The sequence below is a fragment of the Physeter macrocephalus genome, chromosome 10, assembly GCF_002837175.3.
Source record: "Physeter macrocephalus isolate SW-GA chromosome 10, ASM283717v5, whole genome shotgun sequence".
Classification (NCBI taxonomy): domain Eukaryota; kingdom Metazoa; phylum Chordata; class Mammalia; order Artiodactyla; family Physeteridae; genus Physeter; species Physeter macrocephalus.
Genome location: NC_041223.1, coordinates 33,832,818 through 33,847,747, shown reverse-complemented (window position 1 = coordinate 33,847,747; position 14,930 = coordinate 33,832,818). Strand labels below are relative to the sequence as shown.

General features: G+C 38.2%; 1 protein-coding gene across 1 annotated transcript in view; it reads left to right on the top strand.

Annotated features, from left to right (window-relative positions):
* LAMA2 (laminin subunit alpha 2) overlaps nt 1–14,930 on the top strand; it is a 621,727-nt gene that overhangs the window by 408,214 nt on the left and 198,583 nt on the right. Inside the window, exons 19-21 of the mRNA XM_024122539.3 lie at nt 719–930; nt 6,426–6,532; nt 12,692–12,872. Coding sequence (XP_023978307.1) covers nt 719–930; nt 6,426–6,532; nt 12,692–12,872 — 500 coding nt within the window. The remainder of the gene's footprint in view (nt 1–718; nt 931–6,425; nt 6,533–12,691; nt 12,873–14,930) is intronic.

Genomic DNA, 14,930 nt, shown 5'->3' with positions numbered 1-14,930 from the left:
ATAATATGTACAATAGTGTTTAGTCCTTTAAAAAATAAATAAGAACTGGAGTTTGCTAATAAGAGTTCTGGGCACCATTAAGTCTCGCCTTATGTCATGTTACCGTAATATGCAGCAGGCCTGCTACTCAGTAAAGACTCTTCAGTGGAAACCTGACTCCATATGGATGTGCAAATGTATAAAAGCCTATTAGTAAGGTAGACATACGGCCCTCACACAAATGATGAGGCTCTTTCGATTTTCTATTTAATAAACTCTGAATTCTCACTACTGAGTTGCCTTGTGAGCCTGCTTCCCCACAACAAGCTCTTGCTGCAGCAACAGAAACGTGTGAACCTTACGTATGTGTACAGGAAACAACCAGCTGCGTACATATGATGTGTTGTACTGCAAAGGCTTTCCAGCATGGACCTGGATCCTGCCACTGTGCCAGCGGCAGATTTCTTATTATGCTTTGGTCTCGTCTTCAGTGCCAGTGACAAGATTTTTTTTTTCTGGCTGAAATCTAATTACCAGTGGGGCTGGCAGGATTTCATCTTGTATCTACACTGCAGTAACAGAAAAACATTCTTTTAATCACCTTGCATTTGAGAAAAGGAGCGCTTAAAGGGAAAGCATATCCTGGGAGAGGGATAGAATGAAAAAATATATAAACATTGCCCCCAAAGGGTTTCATGAGTTCCTCCCAAATACTCACTGATGAAACTTTTCACCTTAGGTGTGCAGAAGGCTATTTTGGACAACCTTCTCTACCTGGAGGATCGTGTCAGCCATGCCAGTGCAATGACAACCTTGACTTCTCCATCCCTGGCAGCTGTGACAGCTTGTCTGGCTCCTGTCTGATATGTAAGCCAGGTACAACAGGCCGGTACTGTGAGCTTTGTGCTGATGGATATTTTGGAGACGCAGTTGATGCAAAGAACTGTCAGTGTAAGTCCTGAACTATTGATGCCCGTGACAGAATTGATGCATTGCACCTCAAAGTAACTGATGAGTTCTTGAGTGGGAATTGGAGGGTAGCAAATTATGTGTAGTACATGTAAGATAGATAGATACACAGCCTATACGCAGGGTCTGAATATTCTAATACATTTCTTTGTGCTAATAGATTAAATCCTTTCAAAAACTGCTGCATTTTTGAAGTATCATTTTTCAAATGATACACATATCTCTGTTTACACATGGGATGAAGATTTTTAAATAAGTTTCTGTCTATGACAGGAAAGAAGAATTTGAAAATTAGGTAGCCCCTATTTATCCTCATTGTTTATTACTTTTCTAACCATTTTCTTGAAATAAATTTATCAGTCTGTATTATTTCATTAGTACCTGTCAATAGGTATTAATCTGTTATGCTTTCATATGTAAACTTTACATTCTTGCATTTCACAGTAGTTGTAAAATTCTGCCAATATTCTTACACACTGGCAATTGTAACTGTTGAGGTATTAACCTTAGGACTACTCACAGAATGCTATTTCTGTGTTTTACTTCCACAAATTAGCTATTGTAGGACTTCATCCATATTAGTCAGTACATTCCTACCCTCATCTTCATCTCTTCAGCTGTGTTTTTTGGTGTTGCATAGAATTTACAAATGCTTTATATTAGTGGTAATATATTATGCAAGAGAGATCTCATTGTGGAGAATTAAATGGAATGAACATCCTTGTTAGTCCACGTTGGTGCTGGACACTGCCATCATCAACTTCACCTGCTGTGATAATCTTTAGGCAGAGCAGGTTATGAAACCAGCTCAACAGTTCACTTCTGCAGACTTCGTCATCTAAGAAGGGACTCTTCCAATCATTCACTTGGGTCCCAGGACCTGCAACAATACAGAAACCACTGGAAATGTTGTGCCTGTTAGTATCTCTGCTGTAAACACCAAAGACCTGCTAGCGTCCCCCATTTCAATAAGAAATGTGTCTTTCTCCTCACAGGTTTGGAAGATAAGTGCCAGCTTTTTGTCATTTAAAAATGACAATTTGTTGAATCAAAAACAAACCACTCTCTGGAACAGTCGGCAGCTATTAATATCACGTGTAAATTGTCAATTGTTTTTCTTTTTTTTTTTACATCTTTATTGGAGTATAACTGTTTTACAATAGTGTGTTAGTTTTTCCTTTACAACAAAGTGAATCAGTTATACATATACATATGTCACCCTTCTCCTGGTCACAAAGCACAGGGGTGATCTCCCTGTGCTATGCGGCAGCTTCCCACTAGCTATGTAATTTACATTTGGTAGTGCATATATGTCCCTGCCACTCTCTCACTTCGTCGCAGCTTACCCTTCCCCCTCCCCATGTCCTCAAGTCCATGCTCTAGTAGGTCTGTGTTTTATTCCCGTCCTACCACTAATCTCTTCATGACATTTTTTTTCTTAGATTCCATATATATGTGTTAGCATACGGTATTTGTTTTTCTCCTTCTGACTTACTTCAAGCAAAATTTCCAACAGGCTCAGAAGTGCCTTTAAACACTGTGGGTTTATGGCATGTGTGTAAAATCATAAGGAACTTAAGAAATTCTGCAGTTCAAACTCATCATCTAGGATCTACACTTTCTACCCGTCTGATGCTGGGCAAGACATTTGACCTCACTGAGATTCAGTTTCCTCATTTACATAAAGGGTCCTAATTTTCAATGGGAATTAATGGATCTAGCACTTGAGAGTATCTAGTGAGCTGCCTGGGGCATGGGATACTCACACATGGTGGCTCCTTTTGTAGAGATACTCACTAATTCTGAGGCTGTGTTACTCATTGAATGACCTCATTTTCTATCTTCCAATAACCCCCTCCATAAAGTTGAAGAGGCAGGTCCACTCTTTTTATTGTGGTAAATTCAGGATCTGTGGCATGAAGTCATAACACATAGAAGAATATGGTATAAAAACATTTTTGAACCATCACCAATTTTTATATCACTTGCCATGAAGTATTGACATAATTATGTTTTTAATGCTCTTTAGCATATAAAAATAACAAAACACATTTATTATCTATTTTTAACTTTTCATAGATATAATAGCTCTTCTATGCATAGCTAGTATACCTTTACAAACAGAAAATTCATAATAAATTATTATTTTAGTTGCCTCTGGATCTGTTCATGAAAAGTACACCACTACTAAGAAATATATTTTGCTTTTTAAATTTATATACATATTTTTGTGTCATACATTTCATTTAAAAATGCCACTTAGGGCTTCCCTGGTGGCACAGTGGTTGAGAGTCCACCTGCCGATGCAGGGAACACGGGTTCGTGCCCCGGTCCGGGAAGATCCCACATGCCGTGGAGCGGCTGGGCCCGTGAGCCATGGCCGCTGAGCCTGCACGTCCGGAGCCTGTGCTCCGCAACGGGAGAGGCCAGAGCAGTGAGAGGCCCTGCGTACCGGAAAAAAAAAAAAAAAAAAAGCCACTTAAAAATTCTATATTGCTCTTGTTATTTTAAGATGACTTTATAGTAAATTTAATCTTGTATTCCCCACTCTAAGAAAAAGTGGCTTTTCATTTATAAATTATTTGAGATTTTAAAAATCGACGTATCAGGGCTTCCCTGGTGGCGCAGTGGTTGAGAGTCCGCCTGCCGATGCAGGGGACACGGGTTCGTGCCCCGGTCCCGGAGGATCCCACGTGCCGCGGAGCGGCTGGGCCCGTGAGCCATGGCCGCTGAGCCTGCGCGTCCGGAGCCTGTGCTCCACAGCGGGAGAGGCCACGGCAGTGAGAGGCCTGCGTACCACAAAAAAAAAAAAAAAAAAAAAAATCGACGTATCATATATATATATATGAAATATATCAAGAAATTAAAAGTATATATAACAATTCTATTAGCCAAATGAAACGGATATTTAAAGAAAATATTTTCTTCAACCTCTTTTCACACACTAGCTATAGACTATCCGTAGGCTATTACCTGAGTAAGATACTGGCTGGGACCAGTTTTTAAATGGCCACCCAACAAGTATTAAGTTAGCAGACACTGAAGACCAAACTATCGGAAGAAAAATCAAGCAGTTTTTAGGAAAGCAGTAAAACTAAGTAGTGCTTCCAGCCCCATGAACAGAAAACTAGTGCAGGCTGATGGAGTAGCTATTTATAATGTATTTATAAGTTGTGCTCAAATCAAAGTATTCAGAGACATGAAATATTGTACAAAATTTACAAAAACCATCTACGAATAGTCTAAATTCCCATGTCATCTCCCCCTCACATTTTTATTCTGGTATCAATGCAATTATATGTACCATTAAAAATACACTTGTAGAGTACAGAGTAAACCATTAATTACTGTTCTATTTGTGGAAAAGCTTCTTAATTTTTAGACTATTATATGTTTCAGAATAACATCAGACAACTTTGTAACATAAAATGACAAAAGGTTACTTAAACCAAATACATTTCTATCTTTGGAGATAGTATATAATATATACTATCATAGTAATAAGGTTTATAGTATATAAACTGAGGATAGTATATATCTTACTCAGTTTAAAAATTATAATGCTGTACTCCTAATACACTTGAAAAAGTTGTTTTTATCTTATATACATTTTATTGAATATGTGTGACATATAACATTGTGTAAATTTAAGGTGTACAATGTGTTACTTTAATAAATTTATATATTGTAACATGGTTGTCATTGTAGCGATATTTATCCTGTTACATAATTTGTAGTACAATATTGTTGTCTATATTATAGACAACATTATACTGTGCATTAGATCACTATAGCTTATTAATTACTTGTTGCAATTTTTTACCCTTAAACAGCATTAATTTTATCCCCCCATTCTCCATCCTATGGTAATGATCATTTTACTCTGTTTTTTTTTTATGAGTTTGACTTATTTAGATTCCACATATAAGTGATATCATACAGTACTTGTCTTTCTTTTTTATTTATTTATTTTTATTTGGGGCTGTGTTGGGTCTTCATTTCTGTGCGAGGGCTTTCTCTAGTTGCGGCAAGTGGGGACCACTCTTCATCGCAGCGCGCGGACCTCTTACTATCGCGCCCTCTCGCTATCACGGCCTCTCTTCTTGCAGAGCACAGGCTCCAGACGCGCAGGCTCAGTAATTGTGGCTCACGGGCCTAGTTGCTCCGCGGCATGTGGGATCTTCCCAGACCAGGGCTCGAACCTGTGTCCCCTGCATTAGCAGGCAGATTCTCAACCACTGCACCACCAGGGAAGCCCAGTACTTGTCTTTCTATATCTGACTTATCTCACTTAGCACAGTGTGCTCAAGGTCCATCCAAATGGCAGGATACCCTCCTTCCTCATGGCTGAGTAATATTCCATTGTGTATATGCATCACATCTTTTTATCCATTCACCCACTGATGGGCAGTTAGGATGTTTCCATATCTTGGCTATTGTGAATAATGCCGCAGTAAACGTGGGAGTGTTTCAAAACACTGTTTTCATTTACTTTGGGTATATATCCAGAAATGGGATTGCTGGATTGTATGGTGGATCTGTTTTTAACATTTTGAGGAAATTCCATATTGTTTTCCATAGTGGCTGGACCAGTTTACACTCCCACCAACAGTGTACAAGGGTTCCCTTTTCATCACATCCCCACCACCACTTGTTGTCTCTTGTCTTCTTGATGGCAGCCATTTTAACAGGTGTGAGGTGATAGCTCATTGTGGTTTTGATTTGCATTTCCCTGATGATTAGTGATGTTCAGCATCTTTTCATGTGCCTGTTGGCCCCTTTGATATCCTCTTTAGAAAAATGTCTCCTTGGTTCTACGGTCTTACATACTTTTCTAATCTTAAAGGTATGTGTATATTTCCCCTCAAGCTCGTTTTTTGAGCTTAAAACAAAAACTGGCATATTGTAAATAATCATTAAATTGGAAAAAATTAATTAATTTTGCTTCATTAATTGTAGAATTAATATTATGCCATGGGTGCTATTAATTTTGATAATTTCTCAAAATTATTTCAGCTCTAGAGTCAGTATGCATTACTTATATTGAGATTATATTTTAGGTGCTACCCCAGTGTATCTATGAAGAAGCAAAACAGCTGGAGGACTGATGGAAAGAACATTTTACCTGAAGTCAACTATATCACCTACTAATCATGTGGCCTTGTTTGAGTTATGGCTACGTGGAAATTCAGTGTCTTCATTCTCAGAATTTGAATAGTAATGGTGACATTAGTATTTTCACAGCATATGAATGCGCCAGGAGCTGTGCTGTTGCTTTACATAAATATCTCTACAGCTTATAGAGTGCGTGTAAACATCAAATAATATAATGCTTAACAGAACCCCTAGCAATCAGAAAACATTCTATTCTAAAACTTCGTGGCCAGTGTTACCACCTGGGGGATATTACTATTTAACAAACCTATTAAGACTATTAGAACATTTTTCCCAGTCACAGATCTCTCTTCTCTTTGCAGCTTGCCACTGTAATGCCAACGGCTCCTTCTCTGAGGTTTGCCATGCTCAGACGGGACAGTGTGAGTGCAAACCTAACGTGCAGGGGCGGCAGTGTGATGAATGTAAGGTAAGAAGTAGGAGCTGACCGTGATTACTTCTTCCTTCAGACTTCTCATTGGCTTTCACGGACATACTCCTGAGCATACTGAAAGACAAGTTCAGGAATATCTCATTGTACATGTAAAATTACTGTGATCATTGAAATGTTTTTTTCACAATAGAACAAAATTTACCATACACTAGCATTTGACCCTCAACCTGTATTTCCTTGGTAGTGAATTTGTGTAATATTTACTGTAATTCAGATGCTTCTGAAACAACATACAAATTTAATCCCAGTCTATGGCGAGTCATGTATTCTTTCTTTTGCTTTTATGTTTTTGGCAGAAAAAAAAAAGTGTCACACCCTTTGCTTTTATCAAACACTTTGTACTAGTTCCATCAATTAAAAGTTCCAGTGAGCATTCTACTCAACAAAAGTTTTCAGTAGAGAAGTAAATCAAAATATTTTTTAGATACCATTTTGCTAAAATGAAACAAAAATCAAAATACGTTGCTCTCTGTTCCTGCACGTATTGCCCTGCCTTCAGTATGGTGAGCACCTGAGATTCCTCCATAAGAGGACATGGATTTGCACTATCTCTTTCACATATATATGTAATTTTTTGGTGATAAACACTGTTAAGCAGAACCAAGCATTTCTCAGGTGTCAAACTGGCCGTCTGTAGGAAGTTTGGAAATATCATTTGCTTCTATCTCTTGAATAATATTATATGCTCTTTTTTTGTTGTTTTTGTTTTATTTTTCTGTTGGCTTTTAAAGCCCACTATGTGGTGGGACCCAGAGAAGCGATTCTGTGTGTCCTGTGGCTGCAATCCCGTTGGCTCTGTGACCCCACAGTGTGATATCACAGGAAGATGTGTCTGTAAATCAGGCTTCGTAGGGAAACAGTGCAACCTCAGCAGGCAGGTGCACCCACAGAAGGAGCAGCCACAGAGAGCGCAGCCAGTGCTGGGGTCTCCCCAGAGGTGGGGTGTCAGCAGCTCCAGTGGATGTCCTCGGGGAGCCTATCGACCCCCAGCTCCGGTAATCCCAGAGGCGCTGCATGGCTCGTGCTTCAGCATGTTGTGTTCCGTGTGCTGCAACTGACCTGCTCTGGTGCCATTTTACCAAATAATGGTTGCTAAGCGTGCAAACTGCAAATGCGAAAACTAGGCAATTCCTGACTGAAGTCTTGCCTTTTAAAAATAGCGATCAATATCTTTTTTAAAGCCTATTCAAGTTCATATGTTCATAAAAGTTTCAGTTGATCATAGATATGTAGAAAACAAAGAAAAATTTATCAGTAGGAACCTATAATCTTAGAAGGGGAAGGAACCTCGGGCATCATTTGCAGCAAATGAAGGGAACACACGAATGAATAAATGAAGGGAAATCTAGCAAAGAAAGTGAGATCTAGCCAAGAAAATCTAGCCCATTGATCTGACATTTGGCTGACCTTTCATCATAATTAATGATTTTGATACATTTCCACATTACAATTTTGTTCACGTATACAACAAACACAAGAAACGCACTTTCACACACTATAAATGTACAACATACACAAAGTAAGTTACCATGTCTTCTACTACAAAAGTTTGGTCCCCCTTCTCACAGGGCAAAACAAAACAAATGTTGGGAGGAAGGAAGTTAGGAAAGGAGAGGGGAGAAAGGAAGAGAGGAGGAAGGAGGGAAGAGAGGAGGAAGGAGGGAAGAATAGGTCCAAGGCCAAGTTGCAAAGTACCAGGAGACAGGACTTGCCGGTGTAGAATCAGAGCTTAGGAGAACTAAGGGTAGGGGATAGAAAGAAGAGATGGAGAAGGAGGAGGAAAAGAAGAGGAGGAAGAAGAAGGAGGAGGGGGGAGGAGAAGGAGGAAGGAGGGGAGGAAGAAGAACAAATTTATGGTTTTATTTCTTGGCTCTTTATTGACATTTTAAAAAAACTACTTTTGATATCAGACTGCCTCAGGTCAAATCCCAACTCCAACACTGCCTGTAAACTGTAAAAGAGTTTCTTAAATCTTTCTGTAATTCAGCTTTTTCATCTATAGTAGGACCTACTTCATAGGGTTTGTGTTGGCTCAGATCCTCCAAGGAGCAAATGCCAAGAGATTTACTGGGGGAAACCCCAGTGAAGGATGATGGAAGAGAGAGCAGTATGCAGGGAGCCTTCTACTGAAATGCGGGTCTGACCATGTGAAAGGAGAGAGGGAAGGAAATATTGAGTAGGAAAGTCTCATTGGGTGCATTGTGCCCCAATCTCAAATTCTTAGCCCGGCCAGTAGGGAGTGCCCCAGCAAAATTTGCCCATTGGAGGAATCTTGGATTGGGCAGGAAGATTCTAGTACTTCTGTGTACCAGTCATTGACTTGGAGAAGCGTAACTTGCTGTGAGCTTCTCCACTAGATCCAAAAGAGTGGAAGCTGGGGCTTGTCAATCAGTGACACTCCCACTTCAGGCTCTCTTGCAGGGAGATCTATCCAGGCACCTCCATGGCTGTTTCCAGGTGTCATGAGAAGAGTGCATAAGACACACATCTGAAGAGTTCTCAGTAAATGTTAGGTATTATTACTGTTATTATTACTATTGTTATTAAATGAAGAAATCTTTAAAAGAGATTATGTTTTTCAGAAATAAATGCATACATTTAAAGTGAAAGAAAAGGACAATAAATGATCAGTATGTCTCCAAAATATAAATTTAGCAGAATTTTAACCCTGATACATGCCCTTTTCCTACATATCCTACAGCACTGATGTATGATGGAGTAGTGTTTTGTCCTGAGACCATTTTTCCTTTGAGGCAGTATGTGTGAGAGTTAAGAGCACAGACTCTGAAGCCAGTCTGGTTGATTTGGCTGACTCCACAATTGGTTAGCTGGTAACCAAATTCCTTGACCTTTCTATGCCTCAGTTTCACCACTCTGTAAAAAGTTGATGCTAATAACTATCTTCCAGGATTGCCTTGAGATTTTGAATGAATTCATATTTTTAAAGGGCTTTAGAACAGTGCTTGGCACATAGCAAGCACAATACGTGATAGTTTTTTTTTGGGGTTTTTTTGGGTTTTTTTTTTTGTTTTTTTTTTTGTTGTTTTTTTGCGATACGCGGGCCTCTCACTGCTGTGGCCTCTCCCGCCGCGGAGCACAGGCTCCGGACTCGCAGGCCCAGCGGCCATGGCTCACGGGCCCACCCACTCCGCGGCATGTGGGATCTTCCCGGACCGGGGCACGAATCCGTGCCCACTTCGCGGCATGTGGGATCTTCCCGGACCGGGGCACGAATCCGTGTCCCGTGCATCGGCAGGCGGACTCCCAACCACTGCACCACCAGGGAAGCCCGATAGTTTTTATTATTACCCCAAATGAGAATAATTTATGGGAGCTCATCAAACTCCCCGCTGAGACTAGGCAGGCACTTTCTTCCATATATGTTTTACCTCATTAATCTCAATTACTGACTAAGAATATTTGTTCCTTAAATTTGTTTACTACAGGGTTTTCCCTGGTCTGTGAAATAAATTTTTGATCACCAATTTATTAAAATTTTATTACTGAAATTTGGTAGTATTTGTTTTGGTATAACCTAGGCTTTAAAATTACATTAGTTAAGTATTAGAAAAGTATGATAGGGACATTACCTCTCATATATTTCTTCATACAATCAACTTTGGAATTTTTAAAATAAGTAATGATTTGAAAGTTTATTTAATATTTTATTGATTTATCCATTATAGATAGATAGATAGATAGATACACTGAGTAAAGCAAACTTGGGAAATAAAGATGAATGTAAAGTACTATCTCTACAATTCACATTCTAAGTCAAGAAAATTTAGGAAATAAGGACAAATGCGAAGTACAACTTTTTAAAAAATGTTCATGTATAATGTTCTAGTCTTTTATTTCTATGTATATATGTTTCTATTAGTGTGTGTCTGAATGGTATGTGTATCTTTACAGATATGTAATTAGAATTATAGTGTGTATATAATTTTGTATTCTGCTTTTTAAAATTTTACTTAACGCTATATTCTACGTATATTCATATCATTAAAACTGCTTCAAAACAGGATTTTAATGATTGCATATATTTCATGACATGAAGGTATCACAATTTAATTTATTCAACTTTTTCTCTAACATTGAGCATTGAAGTGCCTCTACAGTTACTCACTATGATAAATAATATTGTAGTGGGCATGCTTGTACTTTAACCATTTTCTTAATTTCTGATTACGTATTAGAAGGCTACATTGAATTGCTTTTTATGAATAAAAATACTATATGTTCTCATTTTTTCTTATAACTGAATTTAACTTCAAAATCAAGTGTTAGGTCATTTGTTAGAAGTGATGCACACTTCCTTCTTTAATTATATAGCGAAAGCTGAAATAGAACTAGAAATAAAAATAAAGTCAGCAGGAAATATAAAGATCAAAATGATTATCAAACATAACCCATGGGCTTCCCTGGTGGCGCAGTGGTTGCGCGTTCGCCTGCCGATGCAGGGGACCCGGGTTCGCGCCCCGGTATGGGAGGATCCCACATGCCGCGGAGCGGCTGGGCCCGTGAGCCATGGCCGCTGGGCCTGCGCGTCCGGAGCCTGTGCTCCGCAACGGGAGAGGCCACAACAGAGGAAGGCCCGCATACCACCAAAAAAAAAAAAAAAAAAAAAAAAAAAAAAAAAAAAAAATAACCCATTTTAGATTTAAAAAACAAAACTATTCCTAGCAACAGTCATTTTAAGAGACTAATTTTCAGTATGATTTTGTTTCCTAGGACTTATTTTTAATACTGTTAACAATAATGGCAAAAACACATAATGAGTCTTCATTTCTCTTTGGGTGGCTAACATTAAATAGCAAGATTTATTTTTTCCAAGAAGTAATTATTAAGTCTAATTTTCCAAAATAGGAATTAGTTTTGCAAAGAAGTAATTACTGAGACTAATTTTCCAGATAAAAATATCGTAATAATGTGACAAACTTCTATTTAAAAGACAGCCTTGACATACTTTAAGTAGGATATGTGCTTTTCATTTTTCTGGTAGGAGTGATTTTTTTTTTTTTTAATTAACTTATTTTTGGCGGTGTTGGGTCTTCGTTTCTGTGCGAGGGCTTTCTCCAGTTGAGGCAAGCGGGGGCCACTCTTCATCGCGGTGCGCGGGTCTCTCACTGTCGCAGCCTCTCTTGTTGCAGAGCGCAGGCTCCAGACGCGCAGGCGCAGTAGCTGTGGCGCACGGGCCCAGTTGCTCCGTGGCATGCGGGATCTTCCGAGACCAGGGCTCGAACCCGTGTCCGCCGCATTGGCAGGCGGATTCTCAACCACTGTGCCACCAGGGAAGCCCCAGGAGTAATTTTTAATCCATCAGCATTTTCTAATATAGTCACTCTAGGTCTGATAACATGTATTTCCAGAAAGTCAGCCAAAGCTAATAATGCTTGACCGTGGAAGGTTATTTGTTATAAATAGATAAGAGATATGCATATGAATCACTCATCAGAGGATGAACGTTTCCCTTTTTCTACCTAATCTGGTGCTTTGATATGTGATCTCACAAATCAGTTTTGATTGTTAGAATGAAACCCAGCAAACTAGATATCAGTCAAACCACTTATTTTGTCAGTATAGGCATAACCTAAGAGTTATATTTATAATGTGAGCCCTATAGTGATGATTAGAAGTATTTACTGATATACAACAAAAATTACATCAAATACGAGAGGGAAAAAAAGATTTATTTTAACTTTAGGCTGCTGGCCAATAATATTGAAAACATTTTTACCAAGTAAGAGGACTTAATAAAATCTGAAAATAATCAATTCAGATTATTAGGAATGAAACAAGAAAAATTTTTAATTAAATAGAAATGCCACCCTCGCTTATTTCCACATTGCCATTAGAATCTTGAGAGGTGTAGGGAAACGCTGGTGAAAATATAACACAATAATAGTGCCCTAATTCTTCCAATAATCTCGAAAGAATTTCAAAGTAATTGAACTTTTCTCTTGGATAGTGTAGAAAAGGTCCATTTGATTAAATGACAGCCCAGTTGTCATAACATCACTGAAGAACCTGGATAACCCCAGGCTCCTCTTTTCCCACCTGATCTTACCGTGCATCTTGTGCCATGGTGAATTAATTGATTTAAATGTAATTTTTCTCTTTCCTCTTCTATGCCAGCCTGAAACCTTTGGCCTCCAATCAGCAAGGGGGTGTATTCCCTGCAACTGCAATTCCTTTGGGTCTAAATCATTTGACTGCGAAGAGAGTGGTCAATGTTGGTGCCAGCCCGGAGTAACAGGAAAGAAGTGTGATCGCTGTGCCCACGGCTATTTCAACTTTCAGGAAGGAGGATGCACAGGTCTGTAAATGAGACTAAGCTCCATGCATTCATTATCTGCTTCTGGTGTTTAAGCATCTGTAACAGTTGGTTCTACAAGGTTCCCAGAAGTTAAGGGAAATACACTTTGACAACAAGCAAGTATTGATATATAATGCAAATAATATTTAACCTAACATATATATGTATATTTTTTTAATAAATTAGATGAAATACATTGCAGTTTGAAACACTGCCCTATAAATAACTGTGCTTGCAATAAAAATCCATCAGCAGGTCCCAGTTCTGCTGTCTCCCTCCCCTTCTGTGACCTCTATTCAGCCAGTCACTCAAAGGCTACTGCAGCTTGAAAGTCAGATGTTCAATTTTTCTGGTGCCAGTGTTACCTTAGTTTAAACATTGCTCGCAAGCTAATACAGTTCAACTTTTCCTTTTCCTATTGCAAAATTGGTACAAGGATCAGGGAAGTTAATATCTTTCTCTGGTACAAAAAAAAAAATATTTTCATCTACTTCAAGGTGCCTTGAACACTGTGATGTTCTGAGAGAGAAATAGATTGGCTCTAGATATTTGTCAGTTCCTGAGAAATTGCAAGCCAGGTTTTCTAACCATGGCTCCCTCAAGCAGTGTTCTCCTATGTCCGGCCACAGCCTTCCTACAGATCCTGAATGAAGAAAATAGGAATTAGCACACTACAGATGGAAGTAAAGATTGAACATTTGCCTTAATTTTATGCCACTAAGTTGGAATTGACCCCTATTCCAACAGTCACTAGGTTGAATATTACCCTTGTTTACTAAACTCACTGATGCAACATTGATGGTACTCTTCTACTCACAGCACCATGATAAATACATGGCAAGATTTTAAGATACTGTTATTGACTACTGTAGCAAATTTATATGAGAAGTGGCAGGAATAATATTTAAAATTCTTTTAAAAGCCAATACCTTTCAGATATTCTCAACCACTTCTGATGTATACAGGTTTTATCATAAATTCAGCCATTATAAGTTATTCTGAATATTATAATTACAGATCCTCTAAGAATCTATATATGATCTCTAAGCCAATATCTGTATATACTAAAAAATTTATAGAGCTGCATTTTAAAATATACTCTGTTCTTTATAAACACAACTCTCACTAGCTTTCACTGAATCTGAATTGATGAAAAAGTACTACACATTCAAATATATCCACTACCAGAAATTATAAATACCAAAAAAATTATTTAAAATTATGAAACAGTGATAACATTTGAGAAATGCAAACTTTGTAGCATTCGAACCGGAGAAGCAGAACAGAAAAAAAAAATAGCACAGGACAGGCAGGGTAGCATTATGGTTGAGAGCATGACTCTCACCAAAGAGCCTGGATTTGTTTAGTGACTCCACCAGCAACTAGTTATAAGACGTTGACTGAGTGACCTGGCCTCACTGTCCCTCTGCAAAATTTATCTATTAAGTCAGGAAGATAATAGTATCTACCTCACAGGAGTTTTGTAAGAATTAGTTGAGTTAATGGCTATAAAAGATTCAGAGTAATGCCTGGCACTGAAAGTGCTATGTAAGTGTTTATCATCATCATCATCATTATCATTTTTGTTTATAAATATTATCAATTGTGATAAACATTCTGTTTTGGTAGGGAAAACTAGCTAATTACTCAAGTCTTCCTATTCAGTGTTGTGCTTCCATTGAAGAACTACTTAGAGAATTTCTACTTGCAAGTAGATTGTAACTGTCCCAAGACATTCTTTACCACATAAGTTTAAACATAATGTGAAATATTTTTCTTCTTAATAAAGGGTATATATAAAAGAAATCTTTTGGCTTAAAATTAGCAACAACAACAATAATAAAAACAACAGCTAACATTTATGTCAAGCATCGTGCTAAACATTTTTCACAGAGGGATAGAATGCTGTGAGCAATGATAATTGTGATCCCTTGAAAAGCGAACTTAATCAAATAAACTAAATGTAGTTTTAGAAAGGTTTAATCATCATATAACTAATTAAAGATTTCTCATAACATTAGTCTTCTATTTGAATCTGAGTATTTGATGGTATTTTTC